We start from the raw sequence: 22,909 nt of genomic DNA on the forward strand, positions 1-22,909 counted from the left end.
CATGAAACGAGAAAATTTGTGTCAGAGACAAATATATATATATATATATATATAGTTCAAAATACATAAACATTTAAATAAACATAACTCTTGGAACGAAAAGTTGTAAATAAGATATGGTGAAAAGACATAACCCTACAATGAACAGAAACAACCGTATAATTTCCTTTTGTAGTAAAAGACACAATTCTACAATGAACAGACACAACCCTATGATTTTTTTCAAAAAAAAAATATATATATTATTTAATGAAAATGTACGAAGATAAATCGCAATTGTTACTGGTATTTAATCAGATTGTTACTATTATAAAGATTTTTATTGTAAAAGACACAACATAAAACATATGCAATTGTATGATTTTTTCAAAATAAATAAATTGTAAAGATATGTTATAGTAAAAGACACAACTCTACAACGAACAGACTCTACTATGTTATTTGAAAAAAATAAATAAAAAAAATATTTAGCAAAAATGTTCTCCTTTTGTATTGAAGTTACGAATCAGAATCATTACTTTTCTTCGAACATTTGAAATTTATCTGAAAAAAATACCATTCCAAAGGATTCATTTCAGGTTTACTACAATTAATGCGTCCAACACAAATGAAAAATATACAAAATAGTCATATAGCTTGAGGATATCTTTTCAGATCTGGACTTTGTAATGTTAATACAGCATCCAATTCCGATGTGTGCAACCCATATAAGCTGTTTTTAAATAGAAAACATATTTATTACCATATTCATAAGCCAAATCCAAAATATCACTATATAATCCATTTAACTCTTTGAATTTTTTAATAGGTATTTTCATTAAATTAATATTTAAAATTAATTAAAAGTTGTAAATTATATTCACCATTGCAAAAATCTTTTGTTAAATCAAGAATTGGAGGAATTTCTTTACTTTTAAAATAATAAATACTAGAGGATAATTTAGAAAGCTGTAAAAACGTTGAAATTAAAAATTTATATTATTTTGTGTCATGACAAAAAAATGAAAACAGTTCAAACACACAAATATATATAGATTTCAAAAGATATGAATATTCGAATAATCACAACTCTATAATGAACAGTTACAACTTTACAAAAAAGAAAAACTGGTACAATGAACAATTGTAACTTTTCGTGAAACATACAATTGAAAATTTCTACAGATTTTTTTGAAAAATTATCCATAAAATACAATTGAAAAAAATACAATTTTTAGTGATATTTATTCGGATTGCTATTATATATATAGATTATAGATGTAGATGTAGTTTAAATTTCGAACCGGTGGCTAATGCTACTCAAACCCCGGTGGCAGGACTTTTTTTTCCTTTACCACCGGACATTATAGATGTAGATGTTAAGATGTAGTTCGATTTGAGAAATAACATTGAAGAAATCAACTGTTCTTTTTTTTTTTTCATAAGTAATAGTAAGTTCATGTAGGGAACTCTTTTGCACGTAAAAAATGTTGGCTATCTAAATAATATTAAATTTCTCTATCAATCAATGGATTGGAAGAAGTTTCCCTTGTTGCGGCTGTGTGGTACCACTTCTCATCATCGCGCAAAACTCTTCATAATTTATTCTTCCATCCTACACAAGAGAGACCCATCATTAATCGCAATCTTGGTTCATAACTTCTTTGATGCTATGTAGAGGGAAAACAAAACTTACATTATCTGTATCGACTTCCGCTATGACTTCTTTGATGCTAGCTTCATCTCCCATACCATACTCTTTCATGGCTGACTCTAACTCATCCATTGTGATAAACCTGTGTTTGGCAAAATCCACAATCATATTGGTGTCTTTAAATAGCTCTCAAGTTTATATTTACTCTGTTCTTCAAGGGACCAAAAACTTACCCACTGTTGTCTTTGTCGAAGTATTGGAAGGCTTTGAATACGTGTTCGTCTCGATCAAATCTGTATCTATGCATTGTCGCTGAGATGAACTCGATGTAGTCGATTGTTCCATTACCATCTACGTCAGCCTGAAACATATGTATATAAAAAAAAGCTATTCAGGTTCCATCTTTTCTTTAGAAGAATATGAAACATTAGAAGCAAGGCAAAGAGGATGGTAATACTTACGGCTTCCATGAGTTGCTTAACTTCTGCTTCAGTGAGTTTAGAGCCAAGTCTAGCCAGCCCGGTTTTCAATTCTTCGTAAGTGATTGTGCCGCTTTTGTCTGTATCCATATTGGCAAACATGGTTTTAAGACCTTTTATTTCCTCTTCCGAGAGACTCTCTGCAATAACCTACAAAACAAAATAAGATGCACAGCCAATGATTAAGCAAAACAAAAGAGAAATGTGTAACTTGCATAAGAAGCGTTTGTAGTTTTACTTTAAGAGCTAGCTTCTTAAGCTTGTTCATTGCTCGGAACTGCTTCATCCGAGATAACACAGCACTATCAATAGGCTTGTCCGGTGCTTCTCCTCCTCTTATCCAAGGATGTTCTAAAAATAAAGCACCACAAGGATCACTACAGATTAGTAAAGCATTCCAAAGTAAGTTGGCTACAAAACAACACTTAGAGAGAGAGATTTAATGGGAGTTTACCAAGAGCTTGTGCCGCTGAGATTCGCTTCTTAGGGTCTTTAGTAAGCAACTTCCTCACAAGGTCTTTAGCACTCTCAGATATAGAAGGCCATGGTTTACTCTTAAAATCAATTTCTCCCTTTAGAATCTCATCAAATATCCCCTTCTCATTTTCTACAATGTAACACAACAATAGAAAACATATTAATAGTTATTAAGTGGATAAACAAATCAAAGACTGTGTTCTACTTTTATTACCAGCCCAAAAAGGAGGTACACCACAAAGCAAGATGTATAGAATAATCCCTGCACTCCAAACATCAATTTCCTTTCCATAGCTTCTTCTTAATACCTCAGGAGCAACATAGTAGGCACTTCCTACTATATCTCTGTAAACTTTCCCTGCATTTTTTGGTTTGTTTTCAGTTTATAAATCAGCACATCAAGCATATGAACACAAGAATCAACTATGAAAAATAGCGTACTTGACAATAACATAAAGAAAAAAACCAACACACAATTAGTTCTATCATACTACATATTTGTACAGTGTGTCAGCAAAACACTTGCATACATTCCCAAGTTCACACAAAACTAGCTAAACCTCTGTTTTCAAGCTTAACACTAATACTATTCACCAAAACATCACTAAATGAAATAATATTCTAAATATACAAACCATTCCTGACAAAACCCATATCCATAACAAATCTCCAACATTCATCAGAATCTTATGAAATCTAAAGCATTTGCATATATATAACTATAAAGGAGAAGAAGAGACTCACCTTCTTCAATGAACACAGACAATCCAAAATCAGTAGCTTTAAGCATAGCATTATCATCAGTACTAGCGAGCAAGAAGTTCTCAGGCTTGAGATCACGATGAATCACTCCCATGAAATGGCAAATGTGAACAACATTCAAAATCGATCTAATAACACCAGCAGCTGCTTTCTCAGAGTAATGTCCCTGAGCTATAATCCTATCAAACAGTTCACTACCCCCACACAACTCCATCACCAGATGTATAGATTGTCTATCCTCGTAAGCACCTCTGATCTCAACTATGTTCTCTTGTCCAGACAAATGCTGCATTATCTGAATCTCTCTCTTCACGTCATCTCTGTCCTGCTTTCTCATTAGTTTCCTCTTTAGTATTGATTTGCAAGCGTATACGTTCCCCGTTGAAATCTCTTTGCAGCTGTAGGTTATACCGAATTGGCCTCGACCTAATTCGTGACCTAGCGTGTAATGTTTCCTGATTCCTTCAAAGGGTTTGCCTAGAATTGTCTCTGTTTCTCTAAAGACGATTGGTTTCAATGGTGTTGTTCGAACCTGTTTCTCTTCGATCACCTTATCAATGGGTTTTGCTTCTTCTTGTTGTTGTTGTTGATTACGATGATTTGGTTGGGTTGTTGTCGGAATTTGATGAAATGGAGGTTTCTGAGGCTCGGAGACGTTACGAGAGACAGAGCTTTGGGATTGATTTGTCGGAATTGAGCTTTGTACGCTGCCATTGATGAGATCACTCTCTGTGTTCCGGTGTTTGCTGCTAAAGCAACCCATTTTTAGGGTTTTTTTTGTGTGTGGAGAATTTCTTGTGTTCTAGGTTAGAGAAGAAGCAATTTTGCTCGACTTTTCACAATGTCTTTTTATCTTTTTTTAATTACCATTCTTGGTGAATGTGAAGATTTTTATTTTCCATCTATGTTTTATTGACATTAACGGTTTTATTATTTTCACGGAAAATATTCCATTTTCAGCTATCTTTATTATTGTAATCTCTAAGCCATTAGATTAAGAGAAAGTTGTATTAATTTTTCTAATGCGTGGTATAAAATAAAAAATCTTGGATACGTATGATCATAATTAATTCATACTGAATATAATATACTAGTTGATTAACGTTAAACTATAATATCGAAAATACATTATGATATTATTGTATAGACATAAATATATAATCTAAGATTAATTACTGATCAGATTAAATTAAGTAAAATTAACCATAGAACCCGGTTTGGCTCCATACGGCGTCTCTGACCCGTCTCATGTCTCGTCCCTTTAACGTTCTCCCCACGCCCAAAATCACAGATGAACCACCGTCACCATTACGACTACGCGCAGCCACGTATTCATGAGGTGGCACCATCCCACTTTCCCAGTCATCATCCGCCACGTCAGCATCATCATTATTCTTATGATGCATTGATCCGACGACGGACTCCGGCTTTAGGATCTTGCTCCAGTCAGGCACTTTCACCGGAGCAGAAGTCGCCGCGTGTCTCTTTCTCCGTCCACTCGCACGACCTACTCCGTTGTGTCTCCGTTCACCGCCACCAGCTTCGAGGGAGCGTGCTGTCCAATCGCTTTCTTCTGTTGGTTGATCAGGCTCGAGCACTGACCAGACATCCTCTTCCATGAGTTCCAGCTCAACGGCGGTTTCTACGTCCACGACGCGGTCACCTGACTGATGAGGACTTCCTAGAAACCTTTCGCTCCGACTAACGGTTAAACCCCGACCTTTTCCCATATATATATATCTCTTGCTACCTAAGAAAAATGTACACACTTGGAAGAAGAACTTGTATTGTTTTGTGTAATGACTAATGAGTGAAGGAGGATGAGGATGAGCATGTCTATATAATATATATAAATATATCCATTAAAGATGAAGAGGGTCTACATTATGTGTGTGGTTTTTACTCAGTTATGTTCGGTAAGATCAAAAGAAGAGAGATGTCATAGTCCACGTAAAATAGTCGACATAGTAACCATTTAGATAACGACACACTATTATTTTGTATTTATTTTAGCATTTTAGATGATAAGCCATAGTGTTCCAAAAAAAAAAAAAAAAGATGACAAGTCATATATAATAATTTTGTCCCAATCTAAAAGTAAAGTTCAATCATATACACAATATATGGAGTTTTAGGTGCCGACGTGCACCGGTGCATGCCATAATGTGTTCTAATATCTGGGTATGCTAAAGTCTTGGGTGCCGACGTGCCATTATGCGTTCCAATATTTGGATATACTAACTAGACTGTTAAAATAAGTTTGTCAATCATTTGACCTCCATGAGTTTTTATAATTTTCCAGATCACCATGAAATTGATTAAACCATATCCAGATTTGTGCATGTATCTGTGCGCAAAGACTTCAATTATTTCGATCGTTTCAGTTTTTGTCAGAAACAGATATATTATATTGATCTTAAGAAAATGGGAAAGTCCTCGAGAAGGTCTTATATTATAATACGATGATCGAAATTAGAAATTAATTATGTCTTAGGCACCCACGTGGGAAATATTTGTACGTCGGTGGTCGGTCCAAGTATGTACAATAATTCGTTTAGCCAAGCATACGTGAGTATATAAATGGGAAATGTTTGAGTACTCTACATGCACATAAGATTCGAAATGAATAATTATAGTTTTCTCTTCTGAATTCAGTTTTTGGTATTTTTGTAAGCATCTGAAAGAGATCAATGGTGCAGATTTATATTTGTAGAATACAAACAATATATATGACACGACAAGTTCTAAACAAAATTACATAAACATGTTATTGGTTTATTTCACTCTCTGTAGCTGAGGTGGGGTCTATATCTATTATCATCTCCGCATGGGAAAGCAAACAAGATATGTCGCAGTTCAGCTGTTCGACACGTGTTCACTCATTGCAAGCAGGTCCAACTAATCTTGTCTATTAACGTCAACACGTGGTCTTATCGGAACCGATCAATAAGAAGATTAAGACCGGACTCGACGAGTGTGATGCTGGATTGGGATAGTGAATGGCTAACGATGGAGACCGACGAACTAAACTAGCAAAGTCTACATGTGGTGTGCATCATTGTTCTGTCTTTTCCTTCGTCTTAACTTTGCCTCAATTATTATTAGTGTTCTTATTAATTAATTAATTAATCAAACTCTGTTGTTTTCATTATTCATATTCGAATTGATCATTCAATAATCTTAATTTATAAACACGTGACATGTCCGCTCCATTGTTTGAGTGATTGATATATGATAATATTAAGCTATTAACTAATGAAATATGATTGATTGCTTGTTTAAACCAATTGAGTTAATTATGCTGTTTTGTCACTTAGAGCATTCCTAACCCACATCCTTTAAAATTGGGATCCCAGATTTATTTTATTAATATTTTAATACAATAATATTATTTAATTTAATTAGTTATTTTTTTAAAAAATTGAACCAATTATATCGTGACACATAAGCGAGAGAAGATCAGAAGATTGTCTTCATGGATGTGCTGTCAGACTTGGTGCATTTCTCTTTCCTCAACTTTTCAATTTTTTTTTTTATTTAAAGAAATATCCACAAGATATGAGATGTGAATGATCTTATAGCTTTGAATTAATGTAATATAGAAACAACAATAAGCTCCCCTCTTTTGGGCATAGGATCTTCTTTCTCTATCAGAGTCTTTCACTTGGTAAAGAATAGATCTTAAGACCGGAAAAAAACTTTCCCATCAGCCGCAATTCACTGTTTTAAGCTTAGTTTAAACCTAAATAGCCTGTTCTTCAACAGTTTGTTAATTCCTGGTTCTATCCTCGTTGACAAAATTTCTATCCTGGATAGTTTAATCTGTGAGTTAAGTATCTTGTGACTTGGATAGTATAGATATGCAATCCTAGGGATCTTTCTGCTAAGTATATAGGCTTTTCATCCTTCTGAGTGCCTATAAAGTCTAGTGAAGTATGTTGTCTGCTATGGATAAGGCTCTTCTAGCCATGTCTTTGGAAGAGGAGGAAGAGGAGATCCCTTTTCAGATGCCGGATTTACCAGAGTTCCAGCCTATGGAAAGAAATGTTTTAAGCTTGGTGGGTCGGACACTTAACCCTCAGTGTCAATCTATGAAAAATCTTATTAGAGATATGCCAAGGAAGTGGCAAAAGGTGGGAAGAATGAAAGGAGTTACCCTTTCAGGAGAAAGTTTCAGTTTATCTTCAACAACGAATATGATATGCAGGAAATTTTGGATAAAGGGGCCCATACCCACAACGATTGGTCAATTGCAATGGACATATGGCATGAGAACCCGCCGGCAAACTATCTCCAGCTAATCCCCATTTGGGTTCAGATCTCGAACTTACCCATAAACTTTTACACTGCTAAAGCCATCACCGCGTTAGGAGAGCTGATAGGAGAAGTGAAGGAAATGGCTTTTGATCCAGATAGGCCTCAAACACAAGATTTTGTAAGGGTAAAAGTTCTGTTTGATGTCTCTCGACCTCTTAGAAGATCGAAGTTGGTGAATTTACCAAAGGGAGGGTCAACTTATGTTAAATTTCACTATGAAAAGGTTCAAAAAAGGTGTTATGAATGTCAGAGATTAACGCATGAAAGAGATAACTACCCCTTTCTAATCAGGAAGATTGAATTAGAGAGGACAGCTTCAAGAACAAGAACTCCGATTCCAAAGTCTCCTAAAGTTCCCTTTCATAAGGAAGGTGATCTTTATTTGGAGTGTTAAGAGAGGATCATGTAGGTGTTGATCCATTCACTGGTAGACATAGAATCGCTCCGGAGGTTCTTGAAGGCATGAGACAGTATCTAATGGTCAATACTAATGAAGATTGGATTATTAAAGCAGACAGAGTGAAAAAGTCAGTCAGTGAAGTAGAGCAGGATCCGATTGTAAGGAAATCAATGCTGAGATTGGAAGCTCCCCCGATCTTCTATCACAATGTCAATAAGGACAAAGGAATAGTCTTTGGTTTTGACCTCTCTGCTAAAGCTGAAAAGCAGTCTCAAGGGTCTGGTTCTTTGGGGAGTCAAGGTGTCCCTCTGGCTCGTTCATATTCAGAAGATCCTCGACGTTTGGTGCTTGGTTCTCCAAAAGGTGGCGCTTTTCCTGATAATTTCCTGGGTTTATCTCAACCTTTCTAGGATATAGCAACGGGTTATAGGACAAGATCTTTTGATGCTGGTCCTTCCAGCTCTATCGCTGGAAAAGCAAAACCAAGGAAACGCCCCCCCCCTCCTCCCAAAATATCAGAAAGTTCAAACCAAAGCCAGTTAGGGGACATGCGGATGCTCAAACAGGACAGATCAGTGAGGTTCCAGTGACAAAGGATAAAAGAAAAGCAGTTCAAGAGGGTAAAAGCACTGCAAAACAATTAAAGCTTAGCCCTACAGAGGTGATCCCAATGGGGGGGGGGGATTGCCCAACGCCCAATGAGCACTATGAGCTGGAATTGTCAAGGATTAGGATGGTCTCATGACTTGACAATTCCACATCTCAAAGAAATGCGTAAAAAATATTTCCCAAAAATGTTGTTATTGATGGAAACTATGCATAGTAGAGACGTACTAGTAGACTTACAAGTTTGGTTAGGCTACGACAGAGTATATACGGTGGAACCTGTCGGTAAGAGTGGTGGTCTAGCTCTTTTTGTTAAAGCGGGAGTAATGGTGGACCTATTATATTTTGATAAGAATCTAATAGACCTACAAGTTCAGATGGGTGCATCTACTTTCTATATATCATGTATTTATGGATTATGGTGATCCAGTGTTAAGAAAAGGGAACTCAACTGGGAGAGAATGAGTAGAATCGGAATAGGAAGAAAAGAAAATTGGCTGTTGGTAGGGGACTTCAATGACATTCTCCACAATGGAGAAAAAGTGGGAGGTCCGAGAAGATGTGATTCAGTGTTCAAGCCTTTTTCTCAAATGCTTTAAGCTTGTGATATGATAGAGCTGCAAAGTCAGGGCAACTTTTTCACATGGGCTGGACGAAGATACGATCTTTGGATCCAAAGTAGATTAGACAGAGCTTTTGGCAATAAGGATTGGTATGAGCAATTTCCAGCTTCTAATCAGGCTTTCCTGGAGGAGGTTCGGACCATCGACCAGTTCTGATAAAACTGATGGATTCACAACTACAGTACAGAGGACAGTTCAAATTCGACAGAAGATTTCTCGTCAGGCCCCTGGTGAGGGAAGAAATCAAGAAAGTTTGGGAGACTGGAGGGGTATATACAATCTCAGACAGGCTGAAAGATTGCAGGAAGTCTCTGAGTGCTTGTAAAAGGAATAATGATCATAACTCTCATGATATGATTCGATCAGTGGAGCAGGCCCTGGAAAGAGAACAGTCTTCTTCCTTCCCTCGTTTCATCGTGGTAAAGAACCTGAAGTCAGATCTCAATAAATCTTATAGGGAAGAAGAAATTTATTGGGCTCAGAATAGTAGGTTTAGATGGATCAAAAAGGGCGACAGAAAAACCAGATTCTATCTTTCTTCGGTGAGAGGGAACAGATCAAGGAAAAGATTAGATGTGTTGCGAGACCACAATGGGAATCTCCAAAGATCAGAGGCAGCAAAAGGAGATTTGGCTGTAAATTATTATCAACACCTGTTCAAATCTTCAAATCCGGCCAGTTTCTCAGCATGTTTTTCTGGTATGGAGCCAAGGGTTACCCATGAGATGAACTGTTGTCTAGTCAATCAAGTCTCCAAAGAAGAAATCAAGGAACCGGTTTTCTCTATTAATCCCTCCAAAGCACCTGGACCGGATGGAATGTCAGCAATGTTCTTCCAACATTATTGGAACATTATTGGAGATCAATTGGTGTCCGAGGTTAAGAATTTCTTTGAGAATGGTATTCTATCCAATGAATGGAACTACACTCACCTATGTTTGATTCCGAAGATCCTTAATCTTTCTGATATGAGTGATCTGCGTCCTATAAGCCTCTGCTCAGTTCTGTATAAAGTTATATCAAAAGTTATGGTTAAGAGATTGCAACCTTTTCTGCCTGACATTGTTTCTGATACTCAGACTGCGTTTGTCTCGGAGAGGCTTATCTCGGATAATATCATAGTAGTTCATGAACTGATACATATTCTTAATACCAATGCAGCAATCTCGGCAGAATACATGGTAGTCAAGTCAGATATGTCAAAGGCTTTTGATAGATTGGAGTGGAGCTATTTGAGATCTCTTTTGCTGACGATGGGTTTTCATTGCAAATGGGTAAATTGGGTGATGTTGTGTATGTCTTCGGTGACATATTCTGTCTTAGTCAATGACCAACCGTTTGGAATGATCCTTCCAGAAAGAGGTTTAAGGCAGGGTGATCTATTATCCCCCTTCTTGTTTGTTCTGTGTACTGAGGGTTTGACCCACCTTTTAAACCTCGCTCAACAAGCTGGAAAAATATATGCTTTACAGTTTCAAGATTAAGGTCAAATCATTCACCACCTGCTTTTTGCTGATGACAGTATGTTCCTGTGCAAGGCGTCAAATGAACAAAGCACGGTGTAATACCCCTGATTTTGACCTAGTATACGGACGGACGGCCGCGAACGAGGATGTGCGGCCAAGACTTGGAAAATTTTTCGAAAAGAAAAATCCGCTGGAGCCATCAGTGAACCAAGCCTTGTCCGAAGGATTGATCGAAGAAAAATGGTTGAATTGATTTTTATATCAAACCATGAGTGAGTTAAATATTTCTATCGGCTATCGTCAAGTATCAAGAAGCGAAGTACCGGCTATCAGTGGCAATGGGCAGTAAGGCTACGGGAAGATGATAAGTATTCGATCAAAGGACATAATCGACTACTTAATAAATGTTATGGAGTTGGGTATCAAGGGTCAATCAACAATTTGGTCGATGGAAAGATCAATTGTACCAAGAAAACTATTTCTATCGAGAAGGATCTGTTATGGCCAAGACAAGCGTGCGATGATCGAACGGATTTGGATACGGGACAACAAGGTTAGTAAGTGGTTAAGGACAAGCCACATTACATGAGTGTAGTTGTAAAAATCGGTCGGAAAACTCTTAGTTCAGTTTTGGCCGAGAAGCTGCTTTGTCGTAGAGGTGTTTGTGGTGTAAGTAGGTGTGTCACCAGCTTGGTGTATGTGGACCACGAGGTGCCACACATTTAGATGAGAATGGCATGTGTCAAGCTTAATGGGACACAAGCTTGGATAAGGATAGGGATGGAAGTGGATAAAGATAAGCTTTTGGATAATGCTTATCTACCACCTCGTGCTTACCTTAGCTTGGAGGCTAAGACTCGTCTCCCTCTATATAAAGCCACGAAATCCTAGCTTTAGTTCTCATTACCAAAACCAAAATCTCACCCTTAGAATAGTTAGATTGTTAGTTAGTTCGAGAAGCCTACGGAGGCGAGTCGGGTAGAAGTTGGCTGAGTCGAGAGTCGTGGTCGGGTTTCCGGTAAGTAAGTTCTGCCCTTAGTCTTCTATTCTTTCTAGAATATTTTTCTAAGTTTTTGGTTCGGTCCGAAGCTTAGATCCATCCTTGGAGAAAGCTAGTCGGATCGAGATCAATAGGCGGGCAAGGGTAGGATGTTGTTTTCTCGACGTTAAGGCCAAGGTGAGTACCGAAGCATGTGTAGTAGCACATGAAGAGGATTTTATTTTTTGTATGGGTTTAGGATTGAGGTTGCATGTTTATTATTTTGTTTGATAGTTAGATCTACGTATTTGTATTAGATATATTTGTTTGGTTGGTTTAGATCTAGCATCCTTGCTTGATCTATTTTTATTTTGTGAAGTGTGTGTGAGGTTTAGGAGCTATACTTGGTATAGTTCCGAGATCTATTTGTTGTTGTGAAGTTGCTTATGCAATTTTATGAGGTTAGGCTATTGTTGGTATAGCCGTTATGCTGCTTGGTTGTTCATGGTCAGTAATCGATATTTATTGGCATGATAACCGGGCCTTGTGTGTGTTGGTGTTTAATTGCTTGTTTAATTGTTCATTGCTTGTTTGTCGATTGATTGATTGATTGTTTGATTGATTGTTTGTTGTTAGTTAGTCTTGTTGTTACTTGATTAACTTGTTTACTGTAGTAGATCTTGTTGCGAGTAGTACTGACTTGATGTCAGGCTTGTAGTAAGTATTATGGTGCTAGTCATTTATATGGCTAGTGTGTGGCGAGTTCGTGATTGTCCCAGCGGCTCGGAGCGGTTCGCTACCACCGGGCACTACTTGACGAAGTAGTAAATTTTGCCGTAAGGGAATAGGTCCCTTGTACACGGTTTGGGTTAAGGGATGTGATCCTTCTAGCCTTTGTGGCTAAGGGTCGGAAGACATTTCCTTGTGGAAAATCATAGTCGCATTATTAGTAGTAAAGGCCTTTAGCTTTAGGTTTTGTAGTGAGTAGTGTGATGGCTGTGGTGCCATTTTGTTTGTGTTAGTTAGCTTCTGTTGTGAATACTCTGTATGGAGTATGATTGCTTGTTTAAGCTCTTTTGTGTGATGTGTGCTTGATTGTTGTTTGGGGGATTGGGTTTGGGGTTTTTGATGGTTAGATCCCGGACTCACTGAGTAATCTTAGATTACTCAAGATTCTACCTTTTGTTTTTCAGGTAACCGTAGTTGGGAGACCTTTGGGAAAGCATGGACGCTGGAAACCGGTGTAGAGTTTGTTGCCTTTGTAAAGAAATATTTGTAAACAAGATTTATTGTTATTGACTCGATTTGGGCCTTAGGCTCTGGGATCCCAATCCTTTGTAAGTGTTTTCAATGATTTAGATTAATAAAATTAGATTTTTATTAAAAAGCCTTGTGTTCCACTCGATATTAGTCTTGTCCGGACTAACACAACTCGAGGACATGGTACGGGTTGAAAAGTCTTAGGCCATGTTTGAGAGGTACGATACCCGCGGATGGACTGACTAAGGTATTGGATTCATTCTAATAACCTCGGTTGGATCGTCTACGGGCATCAAATGTAACGCGTCTGATTCGTTTTTAGTCCTAGAACGGTTCGGGGGTGTTACACACAGCCTTATTGGAGATTCTAAAATTTTATGGAAAAGCTACGGGGAAGCTCATAAATCCTGCTAAGTCATCGATATCCTTTGGTTCAAAAATCTCTTTGAATATAAAGCAGGAGATCAAAAACCTAATAGGGATTACAAACGAAAGTGGAGCAGGAACCTATCTAAGACTCCCAGAATGTTTTAGTGGTTCTAAGGTCCAGATGCTAAACTTCATTAGAGATAGACTTCAGGCTAAACTTTCAGGTTGGTATTCAAGATCTTTATCCCAGGGAGGCAAAGAGATTATGTTAAAATCTGTGGCAATGGCTATGCCGGTTTTTGCCATGTCTTTTTTCAAATTGCCAAAAACCACCTGTGGGAAGTTAGCAAGTGCGATGGCAGCTTTTTCGTGGAGCTCTAGTGAATCGAACCGAAAAATACATTGGATCAGTTGGGAAAGACATGGGAGGATTGGGATTCAAAGACATTCAGTTGTTTAATCAGACCTTATTGGCCAAACAGACTTGGAGGATTCTTCAATTCCCAAATTGTCTTTTCTCCAAGCTTCTAAAATCAAGGTACTTTCCTAATGCTGATTTTCTGGAAGCTTCTTTAGGAAGACGACTCTCTTTTGCTTGGAGAAGCATACTTTATGGCATAGAATTGCTACTTAAAAGATGATTAAGCGAGTGGGCAATGGTTCCTCGATTAAAGTCTGGTCGGATCACTGGTTAGAAGCATAAGTGATACAAGCTCCATGGATGATGAACCCATTGGTGGACATTGATTTAAAAGTGGAGGAGCTAAAAGACTTTGAAAACAGAAATTGGGATTTCCAAAAACTAGAGGAGAATTTCTTCCCTGCAGATATTCTTCTTATCAAGAAATATAAACCCATAGTCTCTAAGGAGGATTTCTATGTTTGATTCAATAGAAGTGGAGATTTCTCTGTAAAGTCAGCTTATTGGTTAGCCTGTCAATTAAACAAGGAAGCTCTGATCACAGAAGCATTGGTTCAACCATCACTCAATATCCTTAAAGTGCAAGTGTGGAAGCTTCAAACAGACCCCAAAGTTAAAGTTTTTTTTTGGAAACTCCTATGTGGAGCGATACATGTGGCTACGAGACTGAACAGTAGAGGTTGTCACATGTGCTATATGTGGGGTTGCAGAGAAAACAGTGAACCATGTTATCTTTGCCTGTGCAAGTGCGAGACAAATTTGGGCTCTGTCTGATTATCCATCGCCTGAATTTGGGTTTGATAAAGGATCGGTCTATTCTAACATTCATCATCTGTTAGTCAATAGAGATAATAAAGCTTGGCCGCAATACATCAGAAGAAGTTTCCCATGGATAGTGTGGAGGATCTGGAAGAATAGAAACTTACAAATCTTTGAAGGTAAACACTTCTCTCCTATTGAGTTTGTGGAGAAAATACATGGGAATGTTGAGGAATGGTTCTATGCACAAAGAACAGACTCCAATGAAGAATCGAGGGAAGAAAATTCACAGTCAGATAGCAATCGAAGAAGTGCTCCCCAGACTTGTCATGATGGTAAGTGGAATCCCCCTCCGGATAGATGGTTAAAATGTAATATTGGTATTGCTTGGTAAAAAAAAACCAGATGGTAGGATGTGCGTGGGTATTAAGAGACGAGAGAGGAGAGGTTCTTATCCATAGCCGTAGAGCTTTTAATGGGATTGTTTCGAAGGATAAGGCAGGTTTTGTTGGGATAGCTTGGGCGATGGAAAGCATGTTATATCATAGAGTCACTAAGGTTATTTTCACTTCTGAAAATACTACGGTGACAACTTATCTACAAAGACCGCAGACTTGGCCATCCTTTAAATGGGAAATTGAAGAATTGGGTAAGATACTAGAAAATTTTTTGGAATAGAAAATTATCTTGGAGAAATCATCAGCGAATAGAGCAGCTCATCTCATTGCTCAAAGTGTCACTAGAGACAACCGCATAAACTTTTATGTGGCGGCTAGCTTCCCCTCTTGGCTTAGGGAGCTCTTTGAGAATGAGAGAGTTGTTTCCTCTTTTTGACTTGCATCAAGAAGGATAATGTTAGAGGCTCAGGAAGCTTATTCTTTTGTAAAGGTCATGTTAACTCAAATGACTTAGTATAGGTTATATGGCCAGCATATCTATGTTGGACACTTTTTGGTGGGTTTGTAATCCTGTTTTCACCGATTTTACTCAATATATATTGACCAGATGACAAAAAAAAAAGCTTTGAATTAATGTATATTACAATTATGTAACTATGTTCATTGAAATCACAAAGCTTTGAATTAATGTATATTACAATTATGTAACTATGTTCATTGAAATTGGTGATGAACTATTTATAACAAGAAATACAATTTCTCAATCTTTTTTCTTATCTAAATTTCACTGAAAACCATGTCAACCAAGTTGTAATGGAGGATACAGGAAAATCTAGTTCTTTTCTCCGAATGTGCAAAAAAATAAAAATAGTCAAATTTGATTTGTCTATATTAGAAAATGTGAAATAGAAAGTAATATCTGAGCTGAGCATAACCCGCATGTTTTTTACGGATATTATCTTTTTTTTTTTTTTTTTTTTTTTTTTNAATTACGGATATTATCTTAGTATAAGAATTTACCATTTAAAGCTACTCAATTCCTTTTGTAAGCAAGAATATTAGTATTACATTTCTCGTCATTCGTATTTGTTTCGTTCATCTTTTGGATGATTTTTTGTTTCTTTTTTCTTTTAGGAAACAGGCTCCCAATCCTACGTTTGTGTAACCGTGAAAGTTTAGCAACTTCGACCCATTAATAACCCAGGCCTATTTTGGCTACTCAATTTGGGGAAATGAAAGACAACAAAAATTAATAGAATTAATATGTTACGTAATTTTCTGCAATTGGTATTTAAATGTGTATAGATCTAATGGAAGAAAATAATTGACCAGGACTCGGTTTTTTCTTTCTTGTTGAAAAATTTGTGGTTTCATACTTTTGACCACATTCTATTCATACACAGAGTAAAGAGATCAAACTGCAAATGGCCAATTATCTTCAAATTCAATATACAAAATTGTACACGTGAATTTGTAACAAGAAGAGAAAGAGTAAGTACGTACGTACTTATTATAAGGGGGAAAAGACTCAGTAAGATAAGAAAAAGTCTTAAAGTGATTCCCTTCCCATGCAAATAGAAGAGCTGACACTGTGACACTTCACACATTCCTTTCTTTATAAGCAAAGAAAAAATTGCGAGTCAAAAAAGAATCATATAATTTTTTACCTACCCATAGACGCCATTTCATTACTTATTTATTTTAACACGTGATGTACTGCACACATAAATACTTATACTAACTTGTTTGTCCAAAAAGAAATTAAAAAAATTATTATACTAACTTTTGTAAACCCTCCCATGAAAAATGATTCAGTTAAGTTAATTACTGATACACAGTTTTGTTACCATTATGTTTTTAAACCACGCAGAAAAGTTCGATCATGTATAAGTTATAACCATCATTGATGATTTAACGTGGACTTTTAAATAGTTTTAGCAAAAGAGAATGATACAGAAAATACAATAACAAACCCAAAAAAGACCATCTCAAGTTTTTATTTTCCTTCTGGTTTTAAAAATTACGTGACGTGGAGGCCTTTTGTTGAAAGGTAATAATGGGGAAGTTAAAAAAAAAACCTAAATTACGACAGTGTTGCATAAAATAAAGAACTGAATTTAGGTGATGACAAACCCTTTTCCAAAAAAAAAAAAAAAAAAAATTGGGTGATGAGTGATGACACAATTTAACAACAATGAATATGTAGTCATGTTAGTGAAAACTAAATTAGTAAAAATAGTAACTGTAAATAAAACTAAACTATCCAAACAACTAAATATTTGTTGAGTAATAATATAAAAGAGCTAAAATCATTGCTATAACTTGCAAGTCTTTGGAAGTACACGGCCGACACAATAGACAATCATTTCAAATTTTCAACTAAGTAACTTTTAGTCCACTCCAATCAACTTCACCGGTTAAGCTGACATCTTCTCTTTTCCAAAGTTAACAATTTCCCCCATATTATGAGAAGAATAATGGACAATAAAAATTTATAGTACATCTCGCCATCTCGGAACAACCTCTAATACGGTCCTCGATAATTTCAGTAAGTCAAATACTTGGGAAAAAATCGAACTTGTTGGCAAGAAAAAAAAAGTATTCGAATTTGCTTTTAGTTTTTTCATCATCTTTTCAAGACGAATCTCAAACTAATTTTATACTTAACTATCTAACTCTAGAGTTTAATATTTGTATCTTATCAATTTTTTCACGTACTCATAAAATCAGTTAATTAGGATAAGATTGCCGAAAGCAAAATAGAATGTTACTAAAAAAAAAAAATGTTATCTAGTGTTTTAAAATAGAACTTTGTACGTAAGAAATGCAATTTTAATTGTTAGTATAATTCATGTGTACAAATTTGTTTTTCTTATTGTTGGAGTAAATCAGTTACAAGAAGTGGATGAGGATGAAACAGCTTTGGTCAACTAATTACAACGTAACTTGGAAAAAGACGTTCCACGTAAAAAAAGACTAATCAACCTTTGTCTTCTCCTCCCGACATGGCCCGTACAAATCTAATCCTTTTCCCTCGACCCTTTTATCCATTTCTTTAATACTAAAAACAAACCATTAAGCTATATATATATATATATCTACACTTCTCTCTTGAGTTCTGAATCTCAACAAACTCAATCATCAAATAAACTAAACTAAACTAAACGTACAAAATGGGAAACTGCATAGGAACGAAGACGTCGTGCTCCAGAGACGAGTGTGAATCATTAAACAAGAAGAGAAGAAGAAGATCATCCACCGTGTTTCATGACGAAGACGGAGAGAAGCTTCTCGGAGAAACAAGCAGCGAGACGTCATCGAGTTCTTCAACGTCTTGTGGAAGAAGGGAGATTAAGATAAGGATGACGAGGAAAGAACTTGAAGATCTCATGAGAAACATTGGTTTGAAGGGTTTGACGGCGGAAGAGATACTTTCTAAGTTAATTTTCGACGGTGGAGATCAAATCGGTTTCTCTGCCGTCGATTTAACTAATCACCACCAGCCGTGGAAACCGGCGTTACAAAGCATACCGGAGAACGATTAATGTTCTTTTCTCTTTTTAGTTTTTTTTTTGTTTTTGTTTGGGTTTGATTAATTAGAAAAAGCTGAGTTTGATGTGTGTGTGTGTCCTAAATTTGACCCTCCCTCGATCGGTGATTTAAGCTAATTAAAATTATGTACATGTCTATTTTTTAATTAAATTTATTTTATTTTTTATCTTAATGATTTTACTTCATTTTCGTTGTGAGTGTTTCTTCATCCTAGAGGCCTTTTTATCATCTCTTTATTATTTTGGACTATCCTAATTAATGCTTATATGTTTCTAGTTTATACATAGTAGAGTAACCACCGAAAAAAACCAAGTAACAAACTGGATTACGTTTCTAAGACTCATTAAGGATGTGTGTAAGCATCTACTTGTCGGCATCAAATGTGAACATTTCACATTCGAATCCTATATGCAAAACTCAAATGATACTTTTGAATCTTTAACCAATATGAAATATTATAATACAGTAAGATGAAATAGTTAAAAAAAGTTATAGTAAAATCGGTCATCATACAGCGTGGAAGAGTTTCATTTCATTAACACGTTGCCTGAGGAATCTATAATCTTATATAATATGAGAAAGATTTTTCTAACTTTGCTTGCCAATATAACATTTGGCATTCTATAATTGTGACATATGTCTTTCTCAATAATTTTAAAGTAAACATCTTTTATATACTTCATTTTATTTATATCTTATAATATTTAATGGTAATTATATTATTTATTTTAAAGTTATTAGAAAATAGAGATAATATATAATATAAAAAACATTAAATTTGACACACTTTTCTTTTCATGAATTTTTAACAAATTTTAATGCGAGATATAGTATAAAATATTTCATAAATTTTTATGACATGAGCTATATTTTAATATGCATTATTCCAAAAAAATATATTAAGGGTGATTACAAGATCTAGAGAGTAAATACTAGAGTATATGATAAATCGTGAATACACTTATTAGTTATTCAAAATAATCATTGGTGATTCTTTTGTTACTTTTTTAAAAACATTAAAATTTGACACATTTTTCTTTTCATGAATTTTATCCAAAATTTAATGTGAGATATAGTATAAGATATTTCAAAAAAATTTATGACATGAGCCATATTTTAATATGCATTATTCTAAAAAATTATATTAAGGGTGATTACAAGATTAGAGAGTTCATACTGGAGCATATGATAAATCGTGAATACACTTATTAGTTATTCAAAATAATCATTGGTGATTCTTCTGCTACCTTTAAAAGAACATTAAATTTGATACATTTTTCTTTTCATGAATTTTATCCAAAATTTAATGCGAGATATAGTGTAAGATATTTCAAAAAAAATTACGACATGACCCAAATTTTAATATGCATTATTCCAAAAAATTATATTAAAGTTGATTACAAGATTAGAGAGTAAATATTTCAAAATGATCATTGGTGATTCTTCTGTTACCTTGTAAAACATATTGTCTAGATTCATAATCTCATTAGTATAGTACAAAATTCAAGTTTTAAAAGTTTAGTTTATTGATTGGATGAATTTGAGTCGGTCTGAATTTTTTTTCTCACATATCGTATATTAAAATCATCAAAATCTGATGGAAAAATCAACATATAGATATTATAAGTTCAAATATAGTTAATTAAAAAAATTGTTAGATATAAGTTAAAATAAATTAGAAATGTAGTTATGTCAGAAAAATAATTGGAATGTATCTATAGTTGATATCAATTTTTCTGATTTTGTCTTCCNTGTCTAGATTCATAATCTCATTAGTATAGTACAAAATTCAAGTTTTAAAAGTTTAGTTTATTGATTGGATGAATTTGAGTCGGTCTGAATTTTTTTCTCACATATCGTATTTTAAAATCATCAAAATCTGATGGAAAAGTCAACATATAGATATTATAAGTAAAAATATAGTTAATTAAAAAAAATATTAGATGTAAGTTAAAATAAATTAGAAATGTATTTATGTCAGAAAAATAATAGGAATGTATCTATTCTTGATATCAATTTTTCTGATTTTGTCTTCCCTTCCATCTACACCAATTGACATGTTGGAGATTTCATTTTTTTATAATTAAAAAACTATAATGAATAAGAATAGAGACAATGACCGATAAATAACCGATCATCATAGAAGTATAACACATTTTAAGCATTCATATAGAGTTTCTAATTCACAAGAAATTTGTTAGGAGGCTAATTGAAGAAAATCAAACCATAGCAACATATATTGTGGAGTCAAAAAGAAAATCAAATATTAAGATTGAGTTAAAAAATATATAAAGTTGTAAAACCACTCGCAAAGAGATAAATATTTATCAATTATTTTTTTTATGATTGAGACTAAAACTTAATTTTTATTTATTTATTGTCATGGTTAATGAGTTTCACTAATAATTTTCTGGTTATAGAGATCTAGCGAATCATCATATAAGTCTTCACCGCATCCATATATTAAAGCTTTGGAAAAGATGTAGGGAAAGATGAAATTTATCTAGAAATATTTGTAAACTATTTTCAATACTCAATTTTCGTTTTGAATGTCTGACAGATGGTCTCTACACAAACCTCATGTGTGCTAAGACTATCTCCAATATATATTCTATTTTTTTAACTCTAAAATAGAGCATACTTTTTTTCAATGTATATAAAATAGAGTTAGTATAAAAAAGTATTGTTGCATATAGAGTAATCCTACCATTTACTCTATTTTAGAATAAGATATAGAGTAGGATTAGAGCAAATGTTACTCTATAACAGAGTATTGACTTTAAAATAGAGTAGGGTTGGAGATGCTCTAAGAATCTAACAATTTATCACAAAACAATAAAATCCAAAACAACAAAACTTTGAGGGATTTAATTACTTCAGTCCAAAAAATTTATGATATGTTTTGTTTATTTTATTTTGCGTTCAAACATTAATAACCATATATAAAGGAACACATATTAAACATTTTTTAAAAGATCATATTAAAAAATCCAATTGAAAAATATATTTGTAAATTCATAATTAATAAAAATAAAATTAAATATATTTCGTGCATCGCGCGAGCCTATTTCTAGTTATATATACACTTAGATAATTACGGCACACGGTAACATTGATTCCACGTCGAGCATCTTAGCATTGCCGACTAGTCAGAGAATTAACCAGGGCAGTGTGCCTATGGGTAAGAAAAAAGGCATTTGCCTCATACCCCAAAATATATAGTTTTTTTTTACCTTCAATTCTGAAAAATATGGTGTATTATTATGGTTTTGAGAGTTTTATTATTTATGGTTTTGGGAGTCTTATTATTTCCTAAACAATCGATGTACGACTCCTTCGAATATATATATATATATATATATATATATATATATATATATATATNATATATTAAAAATATACAAAAAAAAATAATACCCTAAATTGTGAAAGAATCGATTAAGGTTGTATAACAGAAGGAAGATTACGAGAAGTTGATGAAAGATGAAGAATGATTATGTCTTAATTCTTTTAAATTTTTTTTTAATATGAATAATGACCATCATTCTAATTTTAAATATTTATTTAATTCTAATTTCGAATTTTTAATATATACTCTTTAAAAATATATATATATATATATATTAAAATGGTTCCCAATTTTAAGCTCACCTTAAGCCCCCAAAAACGTGGGCACGGCACTATTCCATCATTTGCAAAGACACCTGAAAATATTAAGATGCCTACGCGAAAGTTGGATTTAAGTACTTATTGAGTTGTCGATTCATGTCATTTTTAGCCTTGTATGTGTTATGTATAGATCATTCAACGGCCCCGACCCATAAGGAAGATGTAGGTTAAATTTCATCACTTGCTCCAAGTTGACGACGCTTTTGTTTGTTGTTAATTTGGAACTGTTAGATTTTGCTAGATGAACAACTAATAAGATAAAGTCACGTACGTGTAAAGAGATAAGCGCATTTACTATATATTTTTTTTGGTAAAACGCATTTACTATTTTTGTGATGTAAAAATGAGTGTCGTATGGACAATTGTTCAGTCACTATAATCGTATGGACAATTGTTCAGTCACTATAAAAAACAATCTTAAAACTAATTTCACCTATGATCAATTAATAATCTCATCGTTTCACACATTTCTATTTATGTGCAATATGAAATATATATATATATATATATATATATATATATATATATACATATGCTAGGTAACTTATGTGAGTGGTGACAAAAGATGGAACTAGCTGAGGGAAGATGAAAGCACTCGGAGTCTATCTCAAACCTATAAAGGCCCCAAAAGGTTAAGAAAATGTCCAATGCACTAGGAATTCAACGAATAATATAGGGAAATATATGCAATATATTAAAAAAAAAATACCTAGAATAGTCCAAAGTTAAATATGAATGC

At 34.5% G+C, this 22,909-nt stretch overlaps 3 protein-coding genes and 1 long non-coding RNA gene across 4 annotated transcripts; 2 read left to right on the forward strand and 2 right to left on the reverse strand.

The window, feature by feature from the left end:
• LOC104731329 (calcium-dependent protein kinase 15) lies at window positions 1,420-4,293 on the reverse strand. The gene is made up of 8 exons (XM_010450663.1): window positions 3,334-4,293; window positions 2,804-2,947; window positions 2,567-2,719; window positions 2,351-2,463; window positions 2,095-2,262; window positions 1,867-1,994; window positions 1,676-1,775; window positions 1,420-1,594 (listed from the first exon to the last, which is right to left on the reverse strand). Exons 1-8 carry the CDS (start codon window positions 4,112-4,114, stop codon window positions 1,505-1,507), a joined length of 1,677 nt encoding a protein of 558 aa, XP_010448965.1. The 5' UTR covers window positions 4,115-4,293; the 3' UTR covers window positions 1,420-1,504.
• LOC104731330 lies at window positions 4,403-5,232 on the reverse strand. The gene has a single exon (XM_010450664.2). The coding sequence runs from the start codon at window positions 5,079-5,081 to the stop codon at window positions 4,551-4,553; it is 531 nt and encodes a 176-aa protein (XP_010448966.1). The 5' UTR covers window positions 5,082-5,232; the 3' UTR covers window positions 4,403-4,550.
• LOC104731331 lies at window positions 11,689-13,129 on the forward strand. Its single transcript, XR_758590.1, has 3 exons — window positions 11,689-11,781; window positions 11,853-11,940; window positions 12,936-13,129. It is a non-coding gene; the product is annotated as an uncharacterized LOC104731331 (long non-coding RNA).
• On the forward strand, window positions 17,987-18,673 carry LOC104731332. The gene has a single exon (XM_010450665.2). It carries the CDS (start codon window positions 18,123-18,125, stop codon window positions 18,492-18,494), a length of 372 nt encoding a protein of 123 aa, XP_010448967.1. The 5' UTR covers window positions 17,987-18,122; the 3' UTR covers window positions 18,495-18,673.

This window comes from Camelina sativa, chromosome 12 (genome assembly GCF_000633955.1).
Source record: "Camelina sativa cultivar DH55 chromosome 12, Cs, whole genome shotgun sequence".
NCBI lineage: Eukaryota > Viridiplantae > Streptophyta > Magnoliopsida > Brassicales > Brassicaceae > Camelina > Camelina sativa.